Here is a 13,009-nt window from a genome sequence, read left to right as displayed (position 1 = left end):
GCGATAATTTCCTGAGTTCTCTTCCAACCCTATGACTCTCTATACGCACATCATGTGCATCTAGCTACTGAGGTGGAAGTATTTAAAAAGGTCTAAAGAACATTTTTTAAAATGCCCAACACATTGCAAAAAGATATTCTAGGAAATGAAAAACTGTATGATGTAACTTCACCTAAAGCAAAGTAGATATATGCTTACTGGACAATGGTTAGGCACATGGTTTGTTACTTCTGCTACTTTTCACACTGACTAGTAATTGTTTCCTTGGTGTCCACCTCATCTCTATGTTTTATCCACCTGTTTATTCTCTTTGGTCCTACATGACAGGTACCGTTTGTAACATGTTTGTATAGTGCTAGCACAATGAGGCACTGCAGCTGTTATAATACAAATGGTAAATAGCAACAAACCATGACTGAAACAAAAGCAAGCCACAGAATGATTTACATATAAATGTTATTAAAAATGCAAGTATTGTATAAACTGTCATGAACAAATTTGAACATTACAACTCACACTTCAAAAGATAAATCATAATGTTTACATATAAATAACTATAAAAATGTCACGCACATATAAAAAGCAGAAGTCAACATTTACTTACAATAGCACCAAATACAACTAACATCATAAAGAATTTGTTCTTATTTGTTCCCTACAAGTTGTAAATAATCACTGTAAGCTATTTTCTAAATTCTGTTACAAGGGCTAAGAAACTCTTGATTCTAATAACTTTTTTAAAAGAGGGTCAAAAAAACGTGTTATTAACAAGAACATTGCTACATCAACGTTAGTTGTACTATGTAGGTAACTCATACCCTCAGATCCTAATCACACAAAATAAAATCAACGGTCTTTGATTAATACCTTGTATCAAGATGAATATGTTAACTTTTTCTATTAATGCAACTGTGGTTTAATAGTGAAATAAAAAAATGCTCCAAAACAAGCATCACAACGTCAGAGAACAAGAACTGACTTGTCAGCTTTAGATGCACTCCACAAGTGTGAAGATTATGGATAATCAGGCCTAGTTTACAAAAGACTTTTCTCTCAAAATTTCACATCACTCCTTCCACAAGTTCATCCTAAGAATGATTTACCTTTCCTACAGTAACGCTTTAAAAAAACAGCTAATACAATTGTTAATGTGGATAACTTTACCCCAGAAAAGTTAATCTGGACCATAAAAATAGAACTATGCTTTGTGCTTAAAATATATCCATTTCCTATTCTTTTGCATGTATTCACTGTCTTGTGCTATATAGAGAAAGTTTTTAAAAATAGATATATAAAAGCTATTGTGCTTAACTCAGCGGCATATAGACATAATTGGAACAATACAAAGGTAAAATATATCCTAGTTGAAAAGACTATATATCATATAATAGTTTATATTTTAAAAAGTATAAAATTAGGAACTGTGAGTAGGACACAGGTTGCTTCACAGGCTTTTTCTACACCATAAAAGGTTGGCGAGAGAAGCTAGATCAGCAAACTCTCTTAGGGTAGATGCAGTTTATACTGTCATAAAAGTGTTTTTGCCAACAGAATTTATACAGGCTGTGGATTAAAATAATCACCACGAGCAAAAGTACTTTTATACTGACAAAATATTAACTACACTAGAACTTTTGCTTGCATAAAAATGTTGCACAACATCACTCCATCGGCAGAAGTTTCTTGCATAAACCACTGCACAAAAAGTTCACTGCCTACAAAATTCACTAGTAACATTAGGAAGAGGATAGGCAAATAATGAGAAATCTAGAATGTATTTTGGCAACAGTTCTTTTATAAGCCTACGCTGAGTGTTACAGAGATAGTAATGTAGAGTTTCCCGAGTCACAGGCTTATACCACGATTGTCGTTCTGGGAAACTGATAAAAGAAGGTGCTCGAATATGTTCAAGAACGTAATCTGCGTCGGCATTCAGTCTTTCATACGATCCGATGAAATTGTATCTCACCGCACAGGGTTGGCATAGGTTGTAAATGGGCATCCAGTGTTCGTTCATTTTCTCTGCCTCTTCATCTAACAGGTACCGGAGAAACTCAGAAAAGGTAACATCATCCCCTGTGGACTTTCCGGGGCTTTTTCGGTATCTTTTTACTATTTCCACACCATACTTTAACTGGTACTCTTTGATCTCTCCAAATTTATTCCTATAAGCTGATAAAAGTCTCTCCATTGGATCTCGAACAAATATAAACTTGTAGTAATGCTTTAGCCGGTAGCTGATCTCATCTGGCTTCATATCACTGAGAAAAACCAAGTCATTCTTGTGGTCCATTTTCAGCTTGACATTTACATCCTCCAGCACGCCATCCAGAACTTTCAGGATTCGTTTCCAGTTGGAGCAGGCGACTTTGGGGACGTAGCAGTATAAGAAGTGGTATTTGTCACTGACCAGTATGTGTTTGAGCAGGGTTCGCCTCTGCCCTGCTGACAGCTCCCAGATGCTGTGAGGCATGCTCTTGTGCCCGCACATGGTGTGGATGGTCCGGTTACGAATGTCTTGCAGCACCTGGTAATCCGTGCTCTTGGGGGCTGCCGCCCTGGTGTTACTGCTGCTCCTCCAAGCCAGGTCTCCGTGGGAGGGATGGAGCGGGGGTGACTTCACCTCGGCCAGAATGCCCCGCTCGATCATGAGTAGCAGGCCGCTGGAAGCCACGATCACCCCGAACATGAGCATGGAGGGCAAGAGCAGGGCGCCACTGCCACCCCGCAGGCGGGCGGGTGCCGCGGCCCGGCGCAGGGAGGGGGCCCCCATCTCTGCTCCGCGCACCACCACGGGCGGGAGGGGGCGCGGGAACATGGCCGAGCTAGCCCCTGCCCGGGGAGGGGGCAGGGCTGGAGGGGGGCGACCCCTTTCCCTCAGCCCCGGGGATCCGGCGGGAGCAGCTGCCGCGGTCCCCTCAGCCAGGCCGGGCCGGCAGGCTCCGCATGGCAGCAGGGGGCTCCGCCACCCGGGCAGCGCAGCGGGCCGGGCGCGGGCGGGAGGCCGGGCGGCGGAGCGGGCCGGATGTCCCGCAGGCAGCCAGCGCGCGAGGGGCGCGGGGGGGCCGGCAGTGACGGCAGGGCGGGGGGCGCAGCGGCGGCTCCGCCCAGCGGCTCAGGGCCAGGAGGCGGCGCGCGGCGGGGCCGGGGGCGCCGCGAGGAGGGAGTGGAGGCGCCGGCGGCCGCGCTGGGCTGGGGGCGGCCCCCCCCGGTCGCCAAGGGTGCGTGAGGCGGGAGAGCCCGCGGAGCGAGGCGGGGGGGGCGCAAGGCGTGGGGGCGGGGGGCTGCGACCAGGTTACACTGCATGGGGGGAGCTTTGTTCACATGGGTACTGCCTAGCCCAAGGGAGGGGGGCCGTGCACACAGTGCATTACCGGCGGGGGGGGCGGGGGCCGTGCATACAGTGCATTACGGGGGGGCGTGCACACAGTGCATTACCGGCGGGGGGGGCGGGGGCCGTGCACACAGTGCATTGCGGGGGGGCGTGCACACAGTGCATTGCGGGGGGGGGCGGGGGGCGTGCATACAGTGCATTACGGGGCGGGGGGCATGCACACACTGCACTGCTGGGGGGGGCGGGGGCCGTGCACACAGGCTCATTGCACAGCCTGGGGCCGTGTTCCCTCAAATTTTCTGCATCCATGCATGGAATAAATTTTGCTGTGTGCACCAAGGCATGTGCTGGTGTGCACCACCCATAGAAACACATGATGCCAGCTATGGGCTCTGCTAAAAGCCAGGGCAGCCCCTGAGTGCCCCCCCCCACCACCACCGCAAGCACTCAGCTTTCAGGGAACTGTGGCTATGGGAGAGGTCTGTGCAGGTTGTCTCCACTGCTGGCAGGGGCTGTCCGGTTTTCTGGGCAGATGAGGGAACTGGGGGCAGGGGGGCTTTGGATATAGGCGGCGGGGAGGAGAGCTGTGGAAGGGACTGCAGGAGGGGGCCATAAAAACAGGCTGGGGTCACTATATGCACAAAGTGTCCAAGCCAGCCCGTATAAACTATTAATAAAAATTGCACCAATATTGGGATCCTTAAAGTGAAATTATAGTAAAAAGATTCTAAAAGACTCATTCTAAAACAAGCATGTTTTCTCATAGCAGGGTTCTCCCCCCCACTCAAGTGCTTTTTTTGCTAAGAAGATTAAGATACTACTTTTTATTCCTATTAGTAAAGAATAGCTGTGGAAGAGGGAACCGGATTTTCTTCAGTTAGCACCAGGGCAGAAAATAATTTTTGATGGGCCAGTCCAAGGATTTGGTAAGTGGTCAAGGGCCATACTCTTCCATGATATTAATGGAGGGGATATCTGGGATGGAGGTTGGGTAAGGGTGGGGGTTGTGACCTGGCAGTGGCTTGAGATGCAGGAGGTGATGCTGGGTCTGGGTGCAGTAGCAAAGGCTTTTGTTTGTGACCTGGGGCAGGGAGTTGAGGTGTCAGTTGCAGGCTCAGTCCAGGAAGCACTCACTATAGCTGGCTCCCAGCCAGCAGCCTAGGGGGACCCTCAGGCAGGCTCCCTTCCTGCTGCATACCAGCACATTGCTCAAAGTGATTGGCTGTGGGGGCCATGGGCAGCTGTGTGTGCTGCGCACCACTGGCCAAGGGGAGCTGCAAGATTGTGGTGGTGGCAGGAGTTGGGGGAGGGGGGGGCAGCAGCCTCTCCCTACCCCCCAGGAATGCAGCGCACAGAGACCCATGGCGCTTGCAAACGGCCACTTTGAACGGCATACAGGAGCATGACCGACAGGGAGCCTGCCCACGTGTCCCACTAGGCCATTGGCATCCAGTAGCAATTGAAGGATCACCACACTTGTGGTTGTCGTCCTTCTGTATTCACCACAGGTGCCCCCTCCCCCCCCAACAATGCTCTCTCCCACCCTCAGAGCCAGGCATCCACCTCCACTCCAAATAAATGCTGTCCTGCAAAGCCAACCCCATCCCCTGGTGCCCTCCAGTACAAACTGAATGCAGCAATTCACCACAGCTGCTGCCCCCTCAGGAGCCACAGCAGGGCCCCAAGCCATGGTCCAAGCTGCACCGGCCAGAGCCATGCTGGGGCCTGAGTGAGCCACCCCTGCAGGAACCATGTTGGCAGGAGCCACACCACGGCCTGTGCCACAGCCAGAGCCATGCGGACAGGACCCACGGCAGCAGGGGCCTGAGCCACAGCCTGAGGAGCTGCCACTACGCACTCATCCCACAAAGAGGTGGGGTGTGTGTGCGGAGTGGGTGGAGGGCGCTCCATTTCGCCACGCTGCACAGACAGCTGTTGCATTAGGCTGTGGGATGGTGCCAGGCGGGCTGTGGTTGTTTGACAGGCCAGATCCAGCCCACAAGCTCTATTTTGCCTTCCTCTGATTTAGCATATCATCAGTAGCATTGCTAATCATCATGGAGGTGATGAATCTTTTAATAGCCGGTAATGGGGCTTGCACCCAAAAGGACCTAAATGGGGATTAGAAAAAAATAACTTTTTACTTTTAAAATCAAGAAAATTTGTTCTGGCATTTTGAAATACTGTGATACTTCAGTGCTATTTTTAGAGTCACTGTTCTGAACAACTGACCTCAATTTTAGAGTCAGATTATGCAAGCTATCAATACAGCTCTGCTGAAAGAGCACCTTATCTTATTTGATTGAGAACCCAATTATTTAAACAAAAGTAAATTATATTTGAAAGAGTGAAGAAAGGAAAGAAGAAGTAGTAAAACATTGTTGGATTTTTTCCACATGGTTCATTCCATATTTACACACGGTGTGTAGTATTTTGGGAATTACTCCCCTTATTTTTAATCCAAGACCTGGCATTTTTGGTAAATGTTAACACAAGTGGAAAGAACTTATCTGTCTAGTTACAAGTGGCAGAGCTGTTTTCATAGATTATCAATCTGTTCTAAAGTAGCCTAGTATCTGAACATGAAATACAAATTATAGGTAGCTGAGAAGTCAAATAAATGCAGTCCCAATGCTGGACTAATTATTCATGACTAGCCACATTTTAAAGTTGCCTCAGAGATGTGCCAGTTGTTTTGTTACCCAGCAATTCATTTGTAGAAATTTCAGACTTACGAGGGACAAAGCAGGTGTTGTAATAGTTTTTATTGGACCAACTTGGTAAGAGAGAGAAGTTTTTGAGCTTATACAGAGCTCTTCTTCAGGACTGGGAAATGTACTCAGTGTCACAGCTTAATACAAGATGAAAGAGATGATGAAAATATCAAAATGTTTATATAATTGCTTGTATGTTGTGCATTTATCCAGTAATTCTTCAAGGTGGCCTATGAAGAGATTTGTATATTGGATAGCCAGCTTAGTATCGATAACTATTCCCATGAGCTGGTGGACCTCATCAAATGCACAAAATGTCCCGCAACAATTGCGTGGTTGAAATGAGACAATTGTTATCCCCTAAAATGAACTTGCACAAGAAAAATCATAAGACAAAAGCATCATATGACTTGTGAGCAAACATTTTTTTGCAAATATCAGAGGGGTAGCTGTGTTAGCCTGTATCCACAAAAACGACGAGAAGTCCTGTGGCACCTTATGCACCAAATGGTATAAGCCTTCCTGGGCAAAGACCCACTTCATCAGATGCATGTTCCATTCTGTTTCCCCTGCCCAAAGCAAGTTACGGTAATGGAAAGAGCAGCTCTTGGCCCAGCTGGCAAGGCAGCTCTCTGGGTTACTGACCTGTGCAGGCCTCCATAGGCCACCAGACCAGGACCCCAAGATGGGGAAGGTCATCAGGGCTGGAGTCAAAGCAGCACCTTAGACCAGATGCCTTCTCAAAGTTGCTGGGGCTACAAAGCCAGACTGGGGGTGCCCACAATACAGGGACGTTGCTGTGGCACTGGTGAGGCTCACATATCCTGGGACTGATGGAGGTATAGCCAGGAAGGCATTTCCATTGTCCAGGGGCTTAGCTAGGGAGCAGGGCACCACATCTGCCTCTGGGGAGCTCCCTGAGATCATCCATTAGGATCAGCTGGGTGCATTCTGCCCCAAGAACTGCCTTGGCTGCAGCAGGAGTGAGGCACCTTGGCGTCTTCCATCCTCATCCATGCCTTGTCCTCTGGCCCCCCCACACTGGAGTGTCCAGTAGAAGTGTGTGGCCTTTCAGGTGCTATGTGGCTGTCATGGGCCAAGCTCCTTCTAGGGACAGCTCCCTCAGCTGAATGCCCACTGTCCACCCACTAATGAGCTGCATCTCTCTGCACCTGCATGCACGCAGCAGGGTGGGACACAGCCTTGTAGCAAATATTGTTTTCCTCCTCTTACTACATTAGTGGCAATGCTGTCCCTATGCTGAGAGGACAGTTACTAGGAGAGATACAGCAGGGGCAGTTTTTTTTTCCAGAGCATCCTGCAAGACAGGCTTTGGTCCTCCAGCAGGACTCCTATGAACGTAAGAACCTCCACACCTAGTCCTAGCCTAAACCCTGAGAGCTTCCAGTTGGGGAGCAGATTACCATGGAGAATGACATGGGTTTTTCAAATTCTTTCCCTTGCAATAGATGACGGATGCTACATGACCTGACCACTCCCAGCTGAAGAGTAGCAACTGCATGTGATGTCCAGAGAAGCATCAGCCAACATCATGAGTCAAAAGCGTCCAGCAAGCGATAGTGGAGTGACTAGCAGTATGAGTCTTGCTAACATTAAGAAAACCAGGAAAACCATTAGTCTGAGTACTAAATTAGACATTTTAAGGTGTTTTGATGCAGGCAAGCGTGCAGTAGACATTGGCATTGCTCTAGGTCTTACTCCAACCACTGTGAGAACAATTCGGAGAAATGCTGACAAGATTAGGGCTAGTGCTCAGTCGGTAATACCACTGAGTGCTACTACAATAAGTCAGTCAAGAAGCAGTTTGCTGGAAAACATGGAGCATCTTCTCTCGGTGTGGATAGAAGACCAAAATCAGCGGAATGTACCTGTAAGTTTGCTAATGATACAAGCTAAGGCAAAAAGTTTGTATGACAATTTGAAGAGACACCAAGGTGAAGGATCTCAGGCAGAGACTTTCACAGCAAGTCAGGGGTGGTTTGATGGTTTCAAGAGGCGCTACAACCTGCATAACATCAAGATGTCCAGTGAGGTGGCTGGTGCAGATACTGCAGCCGCTAAAAAATTCACTGACTGTCTCAAGAAAATAATTGAGGAAGGTGGCTATTCCCCTAAACAAGTCTTCAACGTTGATGAAACAGGTCTCTACTGGAAGAGGATGCCTGAGCGGACTTACATTTCCAGAGAGGAGAAGACAGTGCCTGGATTTCAAGCAGCTAAAGACCGCCTAACCTTGCTACTAGGTGGTAATGCAGCTGGAGACATGAAGATGAAACCACTGGCAGTGTACCAATCCGAAACACCACGTGCTCTCAAGGGATATTCAAAGGAGTGCCTTCCAGTCATTTGGAGATCTAATAAGAAGGCATGGGTGACTGGGGCTGTTTTTTCAGAATGGCTGACTCTCTACGCTGTCCCTGCATGGAAGGAATACTGTGCCAAGGAAAATCTGGATTTCAAGATTTTATTGCTTATTGATAATGCACCGGCACATCCATTCAACCTGGATGACCTGTGCAAAAATGTCAAAGTTGTCTTTCTGCCAGCTAACTTGACATCACTCATCCAACCCATGGACCAAGGAGCCATCGCTGCATTTAAGGCATATTACTTACGTCTTACTTTACTTCAACTCTTTAGAGGCACCGATGGGGAAGGCAAACCTACGATTAGGCAGTTTTGGCATGACTACAACATCTTGAAGTGCATTAATAACATCGGTGAGTCCTGGGCAGAGGTTACTCAGACGTGCATGAACGGTGTGTGGGGGAAGCTGTGGCCTGAATGTGTCAGTGATATAAAAGGATTTAAAGATGTGGTTCCTGATATTAAGAAAGATATCCTTGGCTTGGCCAAGAAAGTGGGATTTGATGAGGTGGAAGAAGCCGACATTACACAGCTTCTGCAATCACACAAAGAAGAGCTGACCAATGAAGATCTGATGCAACTAGAGGTGTTGAGAGCAATGGAAGAAGAGGGCCTAGAAGTAAAAGAAGAATCAACCCATCAAAATTTGACTGCCAAACGCCTTTCTGAAGCTTTCCGAATGATTGAAGCTGGCTTGCAAATCCTCCGTGATGATGATCCTGACAGGGAACGCAGCTCCAAAGTGATTAGGGGAGTCAGTCATCTAATGACTTGCTATAAAGAAATTTACCAAGAAAAAAGGAAGCAAAACACTCTCTAGATGTGTTTTTTCAAGTTCAGGAAGGTCTGCAAGAACAGCAAGGGAAGTGGCCCCATGATCCATCTACTTTCACCCTCTGATTCCACCATCTCAAGCAATCTTCACAGTCATCATTGCTGACTACAGTAGAACATTGTTAGTTTAAAAATGTTTACAACTTAATACTTTTATTAACTCACTGGTTTAAAACTTACACTGTTTACGTATGTATGATGCCTTTCATCTGGCAAAACAAATTTCTGTGGAACCTAACTCCCTTGCCCATTTACATTATTTCTTAGGGGAAAATTAGATTTGTTTAATTTCATTTTGCTTAAAGTCAGATTTTTCAGGAACATAACACTGAGGAGTCACTGTATTCTGTTGCAACATCTTCCCGAGTTGCTCGACCTGTGCTGGAAACAAGGTGAAGGAGAAATGAAGAGAGGTCAGCACCATCACTTTATAAAAACAGGGGTGACAGGAGTGACTGTAACAATGGTCATGGCATTTCCCTTGTTAGTATTATGGCAAAAGCATTTGCTCAAGTTCTCCTGACCAGACTTCAGACTCTTGAAGGCAGAATCTATCCTGAATCTCAGCACGGCTTCAGACCAGAAAGATCTACTGTGAACATGTTCAGACAATTACAAGAGAAATGCAGTAACCAAAAGAAGTCCCTTTACATTGCTTTCATCATCTTCACAAATGCTTTCAACTTTGTCAGTAGAAGTGGGCTATTCATTCTTCTAGAAAAGATTGAATGTCCCCCTGCCGAAAGCTCTTAAGCATGATTTGATTCTTACATGAAAACACATACAGCATAGTCCAATGTAACAGCTCAGTCTCTGTGGTTTTCCAGATTTGTAGCAGAGTTAAGCAAGTTTGCGTATTGCCTCAACTCTGTTTGGGATCTTTTTTCCCCTGCTTCTGAATCAAGCATTTGGTTCCTCAGCTGAGAGAATCAACTTGCACACAAGATCTGATGGGAAGCTGTTCAATCTCGCAAGACTCAGATCTAAAACCAAAACATGGGAAGCTCTTATCCAATACCTCTTCTTTGCTGATGATGCAGAAGTGACAACCCACACAGAAGCTCATCTCCAAAATTTTATAGACAATTTTTTCCACAGCCTGCCAAGACTTTGGGCTTCCTGTAAACCTAAAAATGAGGAAAATAACGTGCCAAGGAGTTGGGGAAGCACCTTCCATCAAGATCAACCACTATGAACTTGCAGTGGTGAATGAGTTTATAACAACTGTGGTCCATTATCACAGGCGACCTTATACTTGAAACAGAACTTAATATCTGCATTGGAAAAGCTGCCACAACTAGGTCTAGCTTGAGCGAGAGGATATGACAAAACAACAAAGTGACAGAACACAAAGATGTATGTGTATTGTGCATATATTAACAGTACACTTTTGTATAGGACCATGACATGGACCTTTGTACTTTCATCAGGAAAAGAGGATCAACAGCTTTCATATGTGTTGCCTTCATAGACTCTTTGTAATCTCTTGGAAGAACAGTCATAAACACTGGCTTGGGTATGCATGCCAAATGAACGATGGACACAGCCAAAGGACATCCTCTGCAGCCAATTGGCATTTGGAAGAAGACCAAAAGGATACCCCAAATTGCATTTCAAGGATGCGTGCAAGCAAGACCTCAAAGAAATGGACATGGAAGTGGAGAAGTAGGAAGATCATACTCAAAACTGCAGCCTTTGGAAGCTAAAGCTAAACAGAAATCTCCGGAGATATGAGAGAAAGCAGTCTGACTTAGCAGCAGTGAAAAGAGCTCACAGAAAGCAGAGCTCAAAGGGTGAAAGATCTTTAAATGTAACAGAACCAGCAGAGATTCTCTCTCTCAACTGGGTCTTTTCAGCCACCTTCAAACTCCCAGGGCTGAAGAAGAGTACTGTGAAAACATAAAGGCTTGTCTTTCTCTCGAACAGAAGTTGGTCCAATAAAAGATATTACCTCATTTAGCTTGTCTCTCTAAAATTCTTGAACCAATGCAAACAAAATTGCAAACAGTTTTAGGCTTTGGACAGTGTGTTCTGAGAGTTATGAAGAGATAAGATTAGGAGAGGAATAGAGAGTATAACTATGTAAAATCCTAATTTCAGTACAGATGAACTAATCACAGAATACTGGGACTGGAAGGGACCTCGAGAGGCCATTGAGTCCAGCCACCTGCCCCAATAGCAGTACCAAGTACCATCTAAACCATCCCTGATAGACATCTATCTAACCTGTTCTTAAATATCTCCAGCGATGGAGATTCCACAACCTCCCTTGGCAATTTATTCCACTGTTTGACCACCCTGACAGTTAAGAACTTTTTGCTAATGTCCAACCTAAACCTCCCTTGCTGCAGTTTAAGTCCATTGCCTCTTGTTCTATCCTCAGATGCCAAAAAGAACAAGTTTTCTCCCTCTTCCTTATGACACCCTTTTAGATGCTTGAAAACCGCTGTCATGTCACCGCTCAGTCTTCTCTTTTCCAAACTAAACAAGCCCAATTCTTTCAGCCTTTTTTCATAGGTCACATTCTCTAGGCCTTTAATCATGCCTGTCGCTCTTTTCTGGACCCTCTCTAATTTCTCCACATCTTGAACTGCGGTGCCCAGAACTGGACATAATACTCCAGCTGAGGCCTAACCAGCGCACAGTAGAGCGGAAGAATGACTTCTCGTATCTTGTTCACAACACACCTGTTAATGCATCCCAGAATCATGTTTGCTTTTTTTTTGCAACAGCATCACACTGTTGACTCGTAGTTAGCTTGTGGTCCACTATAACCCCAGGTCCCTTTTTGCTGTAGTCATTCTTAGACAGTCTCTCCCCATTCTGTATGTGTGAAACTGATTGTTCCTTCCCAAGTGGAGCACTTTGTATTTGTCCTTATTAAACTTCATCCTGTTTACCTCAGACCATTTCTCCAATTTATCCAGATCATTTTGAATTATGACCCTATCCTCCAAAGCAGTTGCAACCCCTCCCAGCTTGGTATCATCTGCAAATATAAGCAGCCCACTTTCTATGCCAATATCAAATATAATATAATAATATAATATAATATGCAAACAAATCTGTTACAGTTGCATAAAAGCCATGAGATTTATCAGAGAGATCACTTACATGCATTCATACACACTCTCTCCCTCTCCCCTACTTCCCCCCTTACTTGAAGGAGATTATTAAGGTTGTAAATTTAAGCACCTAAAAGCAGAGGTGGAAAAAAATGCCCAAAAAGCTACTTGAAGAAAAGTACAGCTGCTGGATGGGTGGGTGTGTAGGATGTACTTAAGTACATGTCACTGGTGTCCCTCTGCAAAACTACTTGTGTAAAAGTATACACATCACATCACATCTTGATTGTACTCAAGTATCCAGAAGTAAAGCAGCTGCACTTTTACTCAAGTAACTTTTTGGGTACTTTCCCCACCGCTGCTTAAAAGTTACAAAATGCCAAAATTAAAATTGACTGTGCATACTTAATTTGACCGATCTCAATCTTCCCTTTCTGGCATCTTGCCCCAGTTTTGTTGCCCATCCCAATAATTCTCTTTTCCACCGGGACTTATCTTTCCTCACAGGTTCCCAGTCTTGTACTCTTAGCCCTTCTAGTAATCCCTCCCTGCAGTTCCTTATCCAGTCACTGAGTTTCCTCCCACCAGCTTACTGGTTCTCTGTCCTCTCCCCTGCTTCCCTCACTGGCTACTAGTCCCAGGCTCTGGACCAGCTGCCAGTTAAGTTTCCTTGT

At 45.9% G+C, this 13,009-nt stretch overlaps 2 protein-coding genes across 5 annotated transcripts; one reads left to right on the top strand and one right to left on the bottom strand.

Annotated features, from left to right (window-relative positions):
* Nucleotides 1–445: 445 nt before the first annotated feature.
* On the bottom strand, nt 446–3,041 carry CHST14 (carbohydrate sulfotransferase 14). The gene has a single exon (XM_074998846.1). It carries the CDS (start codon nt 2,816–2,818, stop codon nt 1,709–1,711), a length of 1,110 nt encoding a protein of 369 aa, XP_074854947.1. The 5' UTR covers nt 2,819–3,041; the 3' UTR covers nt 446–1,708.
* A 53-nt stretch (nt 3,042–3,094) lies between these two features.
* On the top strand, nt 3,095–11,225 carry TIGD1 (tigger transposable element derived 1). Of its 4 annotated transcripts, XM_074998844.1 has the most exons (4): nt 3,095–3,221; nt 4,172–4,260; nt 7,290–7,408; nt 7,518–11,225. In XM_074998844.1, exon 4 carries the CDS (start codon nt 7,574–7,576, stop codon nt 9,254–9,256), a length of 1,683 nt encoding a protein of 560 aa, XP_074854945.1. In that variant the 5' UTR covers nt 3,095–3,221; nt 4,172–4,260; nt 7,290–7,408; nt 7,518–7,573; the 3' UTR covers nt 9,257–11,225. The 4 variants fall into 4 exon arrangements, with proteins under 4 accessions (XP_074854945.1, XP_074854943.1, XP_074854946.1 ...); XM_074998842.1 differs by lacking the exon at nt 7,290–7,408; XM_074998843.1 differs by lacking the exon at nt 7,290–7,408 and having other exon boundaries at nt 3,150–3,221; nt 4,104–4,260.
* The last annotated feature ends 1,784 nt before the right edge of the window (nt 11,226–13,009 follow it).

Source organism: Carettochelys insculpta, chromosome 6 (genome assembly GCF_033958435.1).
Source record: "Carettochelys insculpta isolate YL-2023 chromosome 6, ASM3395843v1, whole genome shotgun sequence".
Taxonomy (NCBI): domain Eukaryota; kingdom Metazoa; phylum Chordata; order Testudines; family Carettochelyidae; genus Carettochelys; species Carettochelys insculpta.
The sequence above is the reverse complement of the archived record's forward strand: the minus strand, read 5'-3'. Positions and strand labels throughout refer to the sequence as shown.